Here is a 16,428-nt window from a genome sequence, read left to right as displayed (position 1 = left end):
GGAAGTGGGGTTTCCCTAAAAGACAGGAAAATGGAGATTTACAGGGAAGGGTTTCATGAAGGAGGAAGGAGCTCTCATTCTGAAGAGATAAGAGAGGGGGCAGACCCATAGAAAAGAAAGGGTAGGAGTAGGCTGCCCCATGAGAAAATCATCTGTGAAGAACTTTGCTTTTCTCTCAAATTATGTAATTGTCTTACTTGATTTTAAATGTTTTTTCCCTAAACTGTAGCTCCTACTGGCTATCTGCAGCCTTTGGTAAAGCAGGCCACCCACAGTCTTATGTTAGTATTATTGCAGGGTTCAGATGGCAATGGAGAGCTGGCTTCAGTCCCTGCAAGAACAGCTCCGCCACAATGTTTTAGGGGAGGGCAGCAGTGCGGTTCTCACTATGGCAGACAGAGGGGGTGGGAGGCTCAGAGTGGAGCAGGACAAAAAGGGAGGTGCTGTGGCAGAGGGGCAGTGTCGGTGCACACAGAGAAGGAAGGGTTGTGAAATGTGTTCCTTTCTGCAGAGGTCGGCTGCAAGGAAGGGATGCAGGTATCTGCAGGGCACATAGTGCTCTAAGCTACAAATGATTCCCAAATCCCTGCATCCATCCTTGATATGGTTGGATATGCAGGTTCATATCCAACTGTCTGCCTGTCTTTTCCACCATGGTGTCCCGAAGCACTTCAAATTCAATACATCCAAGACTACACTTGAGGGCTTCCCCACAACTCCTCCTCCTACATGACCTGCCTGAGATCACCCACCCATTTTCCAGGGGCTTCAGCAAGACATCTTAGCATCAGTTTTGACTCTTCCTCTCCCTCATACCCTACTCCCAGCCAATCACTGTTCAACAGAACTTACCTCTGAATTGTCTCTCACTTCACACTGCCACTGTCTGGGGCCTGCTCACCCATCATGCGGTCTCTACCACCATGTAAACTCTAACTTTGGCTGGATGAAACTACCACCCAGGCTCTTCCCACTCATCTCTGGGCTGTTGCTGCTGTTGCTCCTACTGCCAAGTCTTCCTAGGACTCCCTCCTACTCCATTCTACTCCCTCATTTGGCCAAGTCCTACTTCTGATCTCTGTTTCTAAATCATTTCTTATTGAAAGCCTTTCTCTGATACCATAATGTAGTGCAGGTAACGATACTACGTAGGCCATGGAAATGGGTCTTGATGACAATGGTTCAGCCCCTTGTCCAGGTCCTCTCTCAGGCTTTATGCTCCTTGGGGATCAGCTCCTACCATGCCCAGAACACACTAGAAACTCAACAACTACTGCAGATGGAATGGATGACTTTGGTTTCCACTTAGTGGCTCAGTCTCATCAGCAGAGGCCTATATAGCCATCATTTTTAGGTGCAGTATTTAACATGGATGAAACAAGGTGACACCACTTAATTCTTCAATATATAATCCCTACTTCAGCTAAGAAGCTGTAGTATTTTGATAACTTCATTTGGCAAACATTTCCTTTATAAGGAAGAGACACAAGGTCTGCCAAGAAGGAAAAGAAAGGGAAAGGGAAGGGGCGCCTGGGTGGCTCAGTCGGTTAGGTGTCTGACTTCAACTCAGATCATGATCTCATGGCTTGTTGAGTTCAAGCCCCGCATTGGGCTCTGTGCTGACAGCTCAGAGCCTGGAGCCTGCTTCAGATTCTGTGTCTCCCTTTCTCTCTTCCCCTACCCCACTCATATTCTCTCTCTCTCTCTCTCTCTCGCTCTCTCTCAAAAATAAATAAACATTAAAAAAAAATTTAAATGAGAGGGGAAAGGGAAGAGGATGGGAAGATGTGACCATCGATCACAACTTGGTTTTGGTCACTCCGTTCACCTTTTCCAAAACACTGAGTTGAGCAAATCCCACAAGGTTGTCCATGGTCGTACAGCCACCTGAACTCTACAGCCAGAAAAAAAGCACATAATGGCTTTTAAAACAATGCAATCTTGAAGAAGAAATAGCATTCCATAAGCTAAACTTATGCAACTTGCTGTCTGCAGATTATTCTACCTCTTGGTAAAAACTACATTTATGATGTACATATCTTAACTTCTTATTTTTTTGTCTTAACCACTCTCGAAGGCTGGCAGGTGTTCACAAATCTCTCGACCATACTTCTGACTTTGAACAATAAGGAATAGGTTCTTTGTGTTCAAAAGGAGAGTGTGTGCCTTTGAGATAAACAGACAAAAAAGCTAGTGAGCCTTGTCTAGTCCATCAAGGGAGAAGGTGAAAGGGAATTTAAAAACATCCCCCACACCCTGCCCCAGCTCAGCATTATTTATGACCAAGCACCAACTTCCTTCTGCCGGCCTCCTTTGTGTCCACCCTCTCTGGGACACTGTACTCTGCTGCCAGAGCAGCTCTGATACAGTCACTCCCCAGCTGGGAACCTTCAAAGGCTCTTCACCCAGTACCAAATAAACTCCAAATCTTCATTCTGACTCCGTGTTTCCTCACACTCCTGGTCATGAGCCACTTGTGTCTGCACTGCTTCCACCTCGATTTCCCTCTTCCTCTGCTTGAAATCTCCCTACCTGGGCTCTGGGCTCAGCTCATATTCCCTAAGCTACCCCAGGAGCCTACATCTTCTGAACTCTCAGAGAGTTTCACTGGTGCCTTCCTCAGCATTGAACCTTCTGCTTCACATGGTAGCTGTCCTGTCCACATGTGCTACATATCTCTCCAAATAAAACAGGACACCAAGGTTGGGAGAGACACCAAATTAATTGACATTGCTCCTCCATTCCAGGCCAAGAGTAGGTGAGCAACAACAGATGGACAACAAATAAACAAGCAACACTTACTAAGGGTGCTTCAGTGAAGCCAGAAAGACAAGGTATTCATCCGTGGTGCAACTGAAGACCAAGGCCGCTATGCTGATTTATAAACAAAAAGCAAAAGCAAGCTCTGATGAGTTTCTATTATGCATCAACAAAAACTTCTGAAGTGTCCCCTTCCCTCATGTCTCCCCTATACTCCATGGCCAGGCACCCAATTCAGCAGTTCAGTCAACAGTAGGAACATCATACTTCTTTTTGTTTATACATCTTAAATTAAAAAAACAACAGGCGAGGAGCTCTTGAGTAGCTCAGTCAGTTAAGGGTCCACCAAACTCTTGATTTCAGCTCAGGTCATGATCTCACGGTTTGTGAATTAGAGCCCTGCATTGGGCTCTGCGCTGACAGCATAGAGCCTGCTTGGGATTCTCTGTCTCCCTCTCTCTCTGCCCGTCTCCTGCACTTGCTCTCTCTCTCTCTCTCTCTCTCTCTCTCTCAAAAATAAATGAATATTTTAAATAGTAATAATAAATAATAAACAAACAACAGGTGAGAAGAGAAGATGGCAGTGGAACAGGAGGACCCTAGATTCATCTCATCCCCTGAACACAACTAGATTACTTTCAAATCATCCTAAATACCCCAGAAATCAACTTGAAGACTGATAGAGCAAACTCCACAACTAAAGGGAGAACAAACTCCACAACCTCAAACAAGTGTAAACATGTACAGTTTTGTAGTAATAAAAAATAATAAAAGTTACTTTTGACAAAATAAAATAAAACACAACAAACTTTACTTTCAAAAAACATTTACTTGCATGTACATGAGTTGGTGCAATGTGGTTTGCTGGCAACTTCAACAGACCTCATCAAGCCCTCACAACAGCCCCGTGAGGGAGGTAGCATGCCCTTAGAGACATAAGTAAACATCCATACTCATTGCCACATAGCTCCCCAGTGGGGAGACAGGGCTGATCCAACTGTGGGGTTAACACCACTTCCACCGTGCCATACTGCTGCAGAGTTTATCTTCCAATTATAAACATTTCATGCAATAGAAAACCTCCACTGCTACAAAAGCCATATGCAGCTGTTGCAGCGATGGTACAGAGAGTGAAGACCATCCAAGTAAGGTTTCCCATCACTATTCAGAGCCAGAAAAGTCACTCTTTTAGTCAGGGCATCAGCCATAAGTAAGGTGATCATATATATAATTAATCGTTCAAACCAGGACATTTCTGAGAGTGAAAGGAAGCACCACCACAACAGGCATACATGGGGACACCTGGCTACCCTACCTAGAGCAAACCTCTGATGAGAAGAGCTCTCAGTTATCTAAACATAATTATCCGAATTATTCACTCTTGTGCAACATTTTAAAACTTACACAGCACTTTCCATATGCTTTTTAAAATCTGGCCCTGTATCCCCACCTAGGAATGTGGGCCTTTAAACATTTTCCATCTTACAGATGAGGATGGGTTCAGAGAAATAAAACATCTGTGAAGGTGCATAGCTGCCAGGTGGAAGAGCCAGCCAGACCCAGTGCTTGCATGTCTACCATTCCTGTGTGTCCTGATGTGCTCTCACCACTCAGCTCACTTTCCAAGAGGCCATCTTCTGGAGGTAAAAGACAACAGCACTGGCAAGTGACAGGAAAGGGAGAGGGCACCATTGCAAGACAAACAAGAGGTTTCCATCAGGGCACCTCTGTGGGACCACAAGGGAGGGAACAAACGACAAGGGTGAGTTTTCCCAGTGTTGGTTTTTACTTGACTAAGTCTAATGTCATAGGCCAATATATTAATATTTACCATTAGAAAAAATTTGGGGCCAGGAGCGCCTGCGTGGCTCAGTTGATTAAGCGTCCGACTTCAGCTCAGGTCATGATCTCCCAGTTCTTGAGTTCGAGCCTTCAGGCTCTGTGCTGACAGCTCAGAGCCTGAAGCCTGCTTCGGATTCTGTGTCTCCCTCTTTCTCTGCCCTTCCCCTGCTTGTGCTCTGTTTCTCTCTCTCTCAAAAATAAACAAACATTAAAACAATTTTTTACAAAATAGTTTGGGCCAAATAACTGCCCCACCTCCAAAACAGGAAAGTTGCTCAAAACTAGATGAAGAAACAATAGAGGTATAACAACTGCACATTAGGTCCTGTACTGTCCCTTCATGCATCACAAACCCACAGAAGGGCAAGATAGGGACAAAATTAACTGCCAAATCCATCCATAATCCCCTCGCCCCATTTTGGCCTATAGGGCCCAGCACCTCAACCACCTAAATGGTGTCCACACTACTCACATGAGACCACATGGCTAGGTTTAAGTTGTAATTTGCCCCCCTGCTCACGTCCACCCTCTGTGAATGTGCCCGACATATGAAATAAAGATTACAGGCAGGCACAGAGGAGACCTAGGTCTAGCTGGAGAAGCCTCATCCCGAACAACCTGTCTCTGAGGCAGGCCAGACCTATCTCCACATCAAGGCCTCAGCAGACTCCAGGGGATGTCAGAGCACAGCTAGGAGAGCTTTACATCATGGCATAGACACCATGGAAGGAAACAGGCAGCCTGGTCCAGCACTGTCACTTAGGTTCTCTCTTTAGCTATCAGTTGTATGGGCTGAGATCATAACTACTAATTTAGAGGGAAAAAAGCTGGGCTCCAGATTAAGTAACTTACCCAGATCTCACCCCAACAAATGGTAGGACTTACATCAAAACTCAGATCTTATGATGGGGGCACCTGGGTAGCTCAGTTGATTAAGCATCCGACTTTGGCTCAGGTCATGATCTTGCGGTTTGTGGGTTCAAGCCCCACATCAGGCTCTGTGCTGACAGCTCAGAGCCTTGCTTCAGAGTTTATGTCTCCCTCTCTCTGTGTCTCTCTTTCTCAAAAATAAATAAACATTAAAAACAAACCTCAGAGCTTATGAGCCTAAGCCCATACTCTCTCCCATCCTGTGTGTGAAGGATGATGTGCTATATGCTCACAAGAGGTGTTCACCAGACTCTCCATGCTCTGGGTCCAAACACTCTGAACTGTTATCCAATGTCTAAGCATTGAATGGAACACCACGGGGCAGGAGCAAACCAGAAGCATGAGGCAGGCAGATTTTTCTTCCATTCTAGAATATTAGCCAATATCTCCAAATAAATGGAATTTTTCTTATTGTTCATTTAATGTTTTCATAAGGAGAAAAAGACTTTGTGAGAAATGAGGTTTGTATTGAAAACATACCAGCTAGACAGTTGAACGCTAAATGTACTGCACTGGCTGCAAACACAGAGGAAACACAGGTGTTCCAGGGCTTCTGCACGTGCTTACTTGCAGACACCCTAAAAGACTATCACAGTGACAAGACCTACTCCTGTGTGGTCTGAGTCTAGAATTACAGAAGGTAAACAAGGCTATAAGCCCATATACTAGAAGCCACAGTTTATACACAGGCTATGATTCTATCATACTATGTAAAAAAAAAAATGTCCTTATAGGCCAAGTTTTCTTAAATATACAACTATAATATGCATCTCTCCATAAACTAAACCACCTCTCCAAGAGAAGCATTTGGATCATAGATCTCTGTGGACATTGATAAGCTGGAAGGGAAACACTTCCTGACAAAGGCTGACCTTGGCCATAGTCCAGTCATGGCACAGTCCAGTCATTTGTGTTGATTATGGCGGTTGTAGGTTCTAATCTTAGCTACTCATCTTATCAGAGGTGTTACCTTCGCTTAACCTGTGCCTGTTTTTCCTCATCTGTCAAAAGCGCTTCACAACAGCAACTATTTTGTAGAATTGTTTTGAGGCTCGAATAAGAGTATAAAGTGCTTAGAATATTACCTGGCACATAGTAATAATTACTATCATTTACTCAGTCTCCATAACCCTCACCCCAACAAAGCAAGGATAAGGAATGCTTACATTCATGGCATACTTACTCAAACCTGGATGACAGCAGAAAGCCATCAGTGAACGTGTAATGGGTTTGTTTTTTTCTTAAGTGTTTATTTTTATTGTGGTAAAAATATATATAAAATTTGCCATTTTAACCATTTTTAGGTGTACAGTCCTATGGCATTCTGTACATTCACATTGTTTTACAACCATCACCACCATGGTTCATTCTTCTTTCACTCCTAAATATTCCAAAAGCAGAATGACATAAAAACTGGTGAGGTTAAGAGGTAGACATGTAAAAGATTTTCTAAGTTAGAAAACACACAACACTATCTGACAAACACTTACTATGTGAGTTCAGTTTCAAGCTTCAAATGCCCATCTCTCTCTTTCTCTCTATATATGTCCCTCTTGCTTTGCATTGATTTATAAAGGAGAAGGACTATTTCTCTCTGCATGCTTGGGATCCAGCTCCAGCACAGACAGACCTGTGTTTCAACTCTGGCACTGAGGCTTGCTAGACAATGTGGCCTCAAGCAGGCTTACTCTGGGCCTGTATTGTTCCCTTACAAATAGACCTGGCATAATACTTATACCTGCTAGGGCTGTTCCAAGGAGTGAATGAGACTGTATATGTGAAAGCACCTGGCAGAGCAGACAATTAATCTTCACTCCTTATGTCAGCTCTGTGAAATACCGTATCTGAGATCATGGATAAGCAATTCCAAAGGACAAGGAAAACATCCTTAATTTTCTGAAATTTTATCACAAAAGAAAATAAATTTAAATAGTAAGACAGCATAGTTTCCCCACCTTACTACCGATACAGAGGAGCCCTGAGCCCAGACGCTACCTACAGGTATGCAGGGCCACGCACTGTCATCCTGCATCTGTAACAAAGAGGTGTCTTCCTCACACTGCTCTGGAAATGCTCTAAAATACCCAAGTCAGCTGAGAGGAAAAAAATGTCCATGTTACCATATTCACTATTGCTGGTTAAAATTTTTTAAATAGAACCATAAAACATCTACACAGATGCCAAACATGTTTGTTTCTGCATCCCTTTCAGAGTTTTCACATTTAAACATAATGTCCTGAAATAAACACATGCAGACCTGTAACTCCAACTTAGACCCATCAGGGCACACACTCACGACCTGTGATGACTGCACAGGGTCGCTGCCCCACAAACCATCATCCAGAGCCATCTCTGAGTAAGGCAGGTAGAGTGACTTGAGTGCAGAGACAGAAATCATATTGGGTGGAATATAAATGAGGGAGAGAGGAAACCATATGCTGAAGATTTCCATAAGCAGAGAGGCCAGGGGGTCTCAGCAAAAGACAGCCTCTCTAGACCATGCTCCAAGGTCCACAACAGCAGTGATGCATCTGCTCTGCACCGAACATCTATGTCCAGGGGGAAGGATCATATCAATCTGCTCTGAACCCCTCACAGGCATGGCATGAGCTCCCATCAAACATTTGCTAAATGAACCCCTGCTTTCTGAGGCCTTTACATGTAGCTAACCTCTTGAAGATGGTGATAGGAGAAGAAAACCACTTACTGAGCACCATCTATCTGCTAGGCTCTACAGTTGATACTTTACATATGTTACTTCATTTAATCCTTACTAAAATCCTACTGACTAGTTATTATTATCTCCACTTTAGTGTTGTAAAAGGTGTGCTTCAGAATAGTCAGCTAACTTGTCAACAATACTGAGTAGAAATTTGGGGGAAGTTCAACACGGAATGGCTACTTCTACTGGAAGCCAGGCCTTTTCTGGCCTCTGGGCTCATCCTGCAGTGGTAAGCACAAGATAGTCCAAACAAAGGATTCCAAACCCTCTGCACACCAATACAGCAAGAATCTAGGACCTGAGAAAGAAATTCAAGGGGTCGCATGTTGAAGCAGTAACCTGGTTTCTGTACAAGTCTTTGATTTCTCCAGAACTAAACCATTCTTTACAGGGGTAACTTAAACATCCAAGTTTCAGAAGTATGATGGTCAAAAGCCAACATTTTTTGAAGAACCCTAATGAGATTTGTAGGTAGTTTTTGACCCTGGATATTCAAGGACAAGGAATTCATCTTAAACCAGTGCTGATTGCTTAAAACCATCATTCAAACCAGCCTTGTTGACTTTTGTGTGTATATCCTAAAATCCAGCAATGAGTGCCCATCATCACTTTGAGTCACCCTTTAGGATGCTCTGCTCAGAATTTAAAAGGCTGGGAAATGGAAAGGTTCAGCGAAATAAAAGTATGTCAGATTAAGCAGCAATTTGAATGATTTCAACTTTATAATTCCTATATTTGTTTTGATGTTATAGCTATTTAAAAGCTATAAACATAAGGATTTTATAACTATATTTATGTTGTACATATTTAAGTAACCTTAAAATAAATACAGTTTCAAGCAATACTGAGATTACTTCTTATCCTTATTTAAAATGGGTATATATACTCCTCAGGCATCAGGCTACCATAATGCCTCTAAAAAAGATGATCATCTTTGTCACAGTAGGAAAACTCTGGAAACAGCGCAGAATAGTTTACAGGAAAGAAAATGCAGATGCTTTAGGAGCTTATTAGAAAACAATTTACACATAGAAACAATGTTATTAAATAAGGGTTACGTTCGGAACTGAGGACCAGATGCCAGGCTAAATAGGGCAATGTAAAAAACAAGCACACACACCACAGTGTGTTCTGATAGCTCTCTTAGTAAATCTAACTTCCCTCAAGCCAGAGCATGCAAGATTTTACAAAAAGCTATTATTATCAATCATTTCTATATCTGTTAAATTACAAGTAGGAAGATCGTCTGGGCTTCTCTCACGCACATCACAAAAGATGTCATGGAACTGAGACAGACCCTGAAGTCAGAAAAACTGTAGAAGGATAAAGTCTAAGGGAGATGAAGAAGTGTTAGTAAAGGCATTGAGGTATTTAAAAATGTAAAAACTATTTGAGGATGAGCAAGTAGTCCAGTTTGTCTGGAACTTCAGTCACAGCAAGAGAATGATGGAAGAAAACACAAGGGAACTTTGAACTCCAGGCTGAGGAGTCTAGACTCTTTTTAGGAAACAAGAAACCATGAAAAGTTTGAGGACAAGAGAAGGTATAATTAAAGCTGCATTTTAAAGAATGCTGGCAGAATGAGCCAAGGGGGAGAATGGAGGCAGAAGAAAGATTGCCTCCTTACCTTCTTTTCATCTGCAGCACATTACACACGTCTGGCAAGAGCTCTGCTTCACTAGTGCCGTGGGACAGTGACACCCAAACCTCAGCTAGAAGGAAAGCAACATCACAGACTGGCAGCATGTGTTGTCCCTCTGTGTTTTGCTTTCTAAAAAGCCTTCAATGTCTTGTCATTTGGGAAATGCTGCCCCTTATCGCCCATTAGGGACCTTCATATTCCAAGTTTCATATTAAACACTTTGAAAAGTTCTACAGTAAAGAAACCAATTACATTTCTTCCTCCAAAATTTGGCCATGAATCGCTCCCCCCCCCCAGCCCCACCTCCCTTTAATTGGTAAACAGCTCTCACTATCAACTAAACAAGCATCCTTCAGGCAGATATGGAACGTGTTGGCTAAGGTCATCCATGGTCAGCACACAGGCACAGCCTCAAAGGGGTGAGTAATAAGCTCAAAGTCTAGGTGGCTCAAGATCCTTCGGGGCTGTTCAGAGCCCTTTGAATAGTGTAGCGCTGGTCAAGCCTCCAAGTAAGGCCACGTCCATCCCACACAGGGTCCCAGCACTCGAGCTAGTGTGAAAGATTTCCATGGAAAAATAAGCATCCCAGCAACTCCATTTAAGTGATTCTTTCCATTTTTTGGTTCTTAGTGGCTAAGAAAACACAATCACCTAAATTCATAAAATAGCTCTGTTTCGGATATCTGAAGACTATTAAATCAACTCTCATTCTTCTCCTTTATGAGTGAAATAACCTTAATTTATTTAACAACTAGGTCTGACCATCCTTTTCACAAGAAAGACTTGTAAATTCTATAGGAATTTGGTTCATTTATTTAGTCATCCAAGGATATATGTTTCTTCTAACACTGAACAAAATGATTCCAGAAGCCCAAGAAATTTAATTATGCAAAACAGTATTTAAGGGTGTCATTAGTGGTGGGGAGGGAACAGAATCCTAACACTGGCATCTTCTTTAGGATATAATGGTGATAACCCAGGCAGGATGCTTTCCAAGTCAGGAGAAAGTACAGCAAACCTCAGATGAAATCTCCATCACTATTAGGACACTTCAACAGAGAGCTGACTGACCCAGCCTGAAAGGATTCCCATTTGTCTATGCGGGGGGGGGGGGGGGGGGGGGGGGGGGGGGGGGGGAGGGTGTTCTAAGAAGAGTCTTATCTTGCTGGCATCTATTCATCTACATTATTGCTTCCATGAACTAAAGCCAGACAGAGACTATCTGAAAGAACAAAAACAATGAACTTAGGATGCTTGAGTTTTCACTGCCAAAATGAAACATTAGCATCACTGTCGTAATGATGGCACTCAGGTAGGCTCTACAGCATCATGCTGCAAAGAGCTCCATAAACATGCATTAATCTCATGACACCCTGCAGTGCAAGCAGGGCTGCTCCATCTCACAGCTGAATGGCAGGGACAGGCCACAGTAACTGGGAACAGGCACCTGGAAGAAACGGAGCTCAGCACAGTCTCAGAAGCTAGGACCAACCAATCCCTTTGAAAATTCAGTCATAGGGGTGCCTGGCTGGCTCAGTCAGAGGAGCATGTGACTCAATCTCGGGGCTGTGGGTTCGAGCTCCACGTTGAGTGTAGAGATTATTTAAAAACAATAAAATATTTTAAAAATTCAGTCATAAACCTTAATAAAGTTCACATCTTTGAACTCCATAATTCTAATTCTGGGACCTTAACCTAAGAAAATAGCCCAATACATAGAAAAGCTTTTTGCACAACAGTGTTCATCAAAGCATTATCTATAAGGGCAAAAGCTGTCAAAATCTTCAATATCCAATAATAAAAGCACAATTTAAAAATTCAAGTACACATACATAAAGAATATGATGTAGCAATTTTAAGGCATATTTCTAAAGAAAATGCTCATAATGTTAAAGGGGAATGATCAGGTTATAAAAGTGAACACATGTTATAAAAACAGTTTATAGGAAGAAATGTACACAGGAAAAAAAGATGGAAAAGATGTAAGTCAGATGTTAACAGTGGAAAGCTTCATATGGCAAGGCTATAGGATGAGTAATTATTTTTTTCTTGCAATTTGTCTGAGCTTTCCAAATTTGCTTACAATGAATAGGTATTACTTGTAAAAGAGAAAATTAAGTCTTTTTTGTTATAAAATAGTACCTAACTGATTAAAATCATTTCCAAATTACATGTGCTGAGAAAACTTACAATAATGTGTAAATTCTTATATGCAAGAATAGGAAATCATAATTAGGAGGATGAATTTGCAATATGTATCCATGTGTGTACACCTATATTCACACAGGAAGCAAAATGTAAGAGGGGATTTGAAAGACACAGGCAAACCAGCAATGGCATGGGGACGAAGGGGCTTCCAAGCTCCCACCAGCCGTCACAGTAATTGCACTCACTGCAAAACAAGCAGTGGGCTTGCCATGCAAACACAGCTTCATACTGGTCTACCAGACTTCCCTCCTGGCCAGACTGCGGCCCCTAAGTACTTCTTTAATAGGAATCCTGAGCCCTCCAGACTCCCATCACCAAGGGAATTGAAACCTAAAATATAAACTAACAAATTTTTTTTAAGTGGAGATATGGTTAACTGTATAATGACTTTGTCACACTCTAAGACAAGATTTAAAGCCAAGGACAAGTGCTTTAACCCCTTCACCATTTCAAATATCGAAGGCAAGACTTTTTTCCACTGGCCTAGAAAATCCACAAAATCAGTGCATCTTCAATTCCAGAAACTAAGACATCAGCACCTTTAGTTGTCCTGGGATAAGAAAAGTCTAAAGTCAAGAAACATAAGAACGGCAAACCAACTAAGTGGGTGGGCACCAGCCTCCGACTCACCTCTAAGACTACAGCTTACTGCATTGCTTGGGCAGGGACAGAGGATCGGCCCTTTCATCCTACATCATAAGTAACTATTACCAACCAGGTGGGGAAAGAAAGATGAGAAGAGCAGGCAAAAAATAAAAATGATGAGCCCACTCCACAGGGACCACTCCAGAGAAGGCTGGGTACTTCTATCTCCTTTATTCCATCACTGGTTATTTCCCTAGAGAAAAGTGGGGCACTAAAATCATTGTCCTACAGGTACTCATGCGCCTGGCTCTTATAACTAATATCCAACAATCAACAGCTTCCTTGAGAATGTGCAGATTATTCAATCACCTGTGTTGAGGAAATGGGACAAGTCAGTTCCTTTTTTCAAGTACTGACTCTCCCAACCCACCTTCTCCTCTAAACTCTAACCACCACTCTTTGTACAGTGTTGGCTCTCACAGCCCAGACTTTCAAATGCACCGAGCACCTGGGGATCTTGTTAGACTATAGGTCCTGGTTTAGCAGGGCTAGTTGATGCAATTAAACCCCACTCTCTGAGGGGGAGACCCAGGCAGTGGTAAGGCTCTCCAGATGACCCGCATGTGCAGCCAAGTTTGCATACAGGGCTAAGAGATTTCAAGAGGCCACCAGCCTGGTCTAATTGCTGGCTCTGAGTGTGCCCCTGCATCAACAATACCAGCACACACACACAGGTAAGCTCTCTAAAATATTGGCCATGGATATTATTTTACTACTACTACCAATATGATTGTTATTCAGGTAGGCTGATGCAACTAGGAAGAGGTCAAATCTGTAAGGAAATAGAGTTCTTCGGTAAATTATAATTTAAAAGAAGTTCAGAAAATATGAACTGGGGAGGAGCCTTGAGAGGGTGGCTAAAAACAAATGTAGGAGGAGGTGACCATGGTCCTGTGCCCATAACCAGGGCAGTAACAGTCATAATTACAGCTGCCATTTTCTCGGGCCTTCATGTTTCAGGCACTGTCCTAACTACTGTGAATTTTCCAGGCAGAACCCAGTGGTTTCCATTATTCAGAACCAACTGTCTCAAGGCCCCAGGCTCAAGATGGCCTGGGATCGTGACAAGGATGGGGGATGTCTTCATTTTTCCTCAGAAAATGAGGAAACTGGTGAGGACTGGACACAACTCTGTTAACTGTGAACCATGGCAGACTAATGTCAGGCTCAGGAGAGACTGTGTGTAGAATCCAATGGGGTGCCCCCCTCACCTCCACTCCCTGGTCAGGCCCCTCTAAAAGGCTGACTGCCCAAGAAGGCAATGGCAGTAAAGTAGGAGTCTCAAGAGCCATGCAGGGGGAGGCAACAACTACAGGAGCTTTTCACCTCCTGGGCAGGCATTGAAACAGCTGAGGAGCGTGAAGACGAGGCTAGTCTGCATTTTGAACCATGTGCTGCTCTTCCTCCAGTTCTTTTTGTTACCTCTTCCTCTCAGAATCGCTTTAGGAGCTTCTTTCCTTACACCTCCTGGTTGCCTCTCCTCCCCAGATGTCTTCCAGGGAGTGGGGAAGAAGAGTTTGAAGGGCCTGGCCACTTCACAGAGGTATGTCCTGTATGCTACCCTTCACACAGAATAGAGAAAGTGACATTCCATGAAGGAGCAGCTCAAGTGACTGAAGCTGAAGTGGACCTATTAAGGGAGGACAGGAGGGCAGGGTTTCCAATCAGCCAGACTGGAAGTCTGAGATGGTCTAAAGCACTCAACTTTATATGCTTTTCTGAATCTACATTTAAATACAGTTTCATTCATTTTCAAAGGGCTGTTACCACCCCAAGAGGACCGTCCCCAGCAGAGCCCCCAAGATGAAGGCTCCTATGTTATAGACGCAGATGGTGACAGTCTAAGGAGCTCACTCAAAGTGTGAGCACAGAGCGCAAGGACTGGACTGGGCAGCCAGGCTCAACCCTGTAACTCCACGTCAGGAAAGAGCCAAGGTCTGGAAAGGATCGAACTCCATACTCAGCACTCACATATGTAGTCTCATTTCTTCCCCAGAGCAGGACAGTTGAGTCCGTGTCCATCTTCATTTAGAAATGAGCAAAGGGAAAGAAAAAAGCTCAATGACTGTCCAAGAGCAGAGCTCGCATCAGGGGAGAGGGCAGAGCCCCAATCCAACTCTGTGTGGCCCTCAGGCTGAGCCACAACCTCTCCAGGCACACAACAACCTGACCTGCTCTCTCCACAGAATTTGAAATGCTGCAAACTTTTAAGACTCATAGGACCAGAGAATGTGGTCATTTGTTGTGATTATACTACCATCTTTCCTTAAAAAAAAAAAAAAAGCCCAAAAAACTATCTTCTTATATAAAAATGTTTCTCCTTGATTCCATCAGTTTCTTTAACTTCACCGCCCCCATTTTATAAATAAGGAGGCAGAAGCCTGGGATGTTAAGTGAATCTGACAAGGAACAAGGACCCAAATTCAAAAGGCCCTGTGTTTCAGGCCATGGGTCTGGGGCGTCAGCCAGACTGAGTGGTTCCCTGCAAAATGTTCAAACTGGCAGCCAGTGGGCAAAGCAATGTCAAATAGTGATGTGGGGCTTCTCCATAAGCTCACTTACATGAGAAGAATCTCAACTGAGTGGTTAGTTCAGCAGAATTCCCACCCCCACCACCATTTGCACACAAATAAATCTGAGAAGGAAAACTAAAGATGGGGAGGGAGAAGTCACTCATCATCAATAACTTTATTCCCTCAGAGAGTCTTCCCACTTCTGTAAAGAAAAACATATCCTCTATGCATAGCTCTGCAAGTGACATATTTCCTTTAGAGAACAATGACTTGCAGAATATTGTGTGTGCCATATTACTCGACAAAAGTAGAATCATATAATGTCAAATGCTTTTTCAAATTTCTATTTAGAGAGAAGAAAAACATACTATTATTTTGTCAAAATCAGTCACCATGGCAGCCTGAGCCCCTTGACTCTGAATTGTCTTCAGTTCATAAACATAAATGCATACTCATTTTATAGAATTGTTTGTTACTTTATTACCTACCAACTAAGTTCAAATAAAGTTTTAAGCGTGGAGAATTCTCACCTGTGAAAGCATTTGTGGCCTGAAAACCAGCTTCCTGCATACTGCTCCCCAGACAAGCCTGTGCTCCAACTCTTAAGCTATCCTGTCAAGAGAAAACTGCCTGGGCGAGGCCTCAGGTCACTTCCATCTTAGCTTGTCGGAGTCCATGGCTCTGCCCCGTCCGGCTTTTGGTAGCATCTGATGCCCACCTGTCCTGCTCCCAGACCCTGAGAGCAGGTGGTACCTGGGACGGCACCCAGTCCAGCAGCGTGCACACTTGGGGCACACAGTCACGTCAGCCGTCCAGCCAGAGAGTGAAGGCCATGGTGAGCCCAGGAGCAGAGGAAGCTGTCCCGCTGAGACCTGCTTTCCCACCTTAGAGTGAGGCCCTCCTCAGCCACTTGGCAGCCAGCATCCTCCACGGGTCTCAGCCGCTCTAAGGGAGCTCAGTATGGTCTGATCTGCTGCTCTCTGTGCTTCGCCTCTCCCCTTGCTGAAATTAAAAAGAAAGAGATCACTTTCCTGATGACCTGTAGGAACATGAAATTTAGTAGACCCATTGAGGCCAAAAAAAGGAGAAAAAGAAAAAACTACCCAGAGCAGTGTTCATGGTTACGCTATGGGCACTGGAGGAGCTCTGGGGAGGCGGTAGGTGTA

General features: G+C 43.4%; 1 protein-coding gene across 3 annotated transcripts in view; it reads right to left on the bottom strand.

The window, feature by feature from the left end:
* Nucleotides 1-16,428, bottom strand: part of LDLRAD4 (low density lipoprotein receptor class A domain containing 4) — a 436,727-nt gene that overhangs the window by 235,103 nt on the left and 185,196 nt on the right. For all 3 annotated transcript variants that reach the window (XM_049620496.1, XM_049620498.1, XM_049620499.1), the window contains exon 3: nt 15,793-16,264. In XM_049620496.1, coding sequence (XP_049476453.1) covers nt 15,793-15,832 — 40 coding nt within the window. In that variant the 5' untranslated portion in view covers nt 15,833-16,264. The remainder of the gene's footprint in view (nt 1-15,792; nt 16,265-16,428) is intronic.

The sequence above is a fragment of the Panthera uncia genome (assembly GCF_023721935.1).
Source record: "Panthera uncia isolate 11264 chromosome D3 unlocalized genomic scaffold, Puncia_PCG_1.0 HiC_scaffold_8, whole genome shotgun sequence".
Lineage (NCBI taxonomy): Eukaryota > Metazoa > Chordata > Mammalia > Carnivora > Felidae > Panthera > Panthera uncia.
This window is presented reverse-complemented; position numbering and strand designations above follow the sequence as displayed.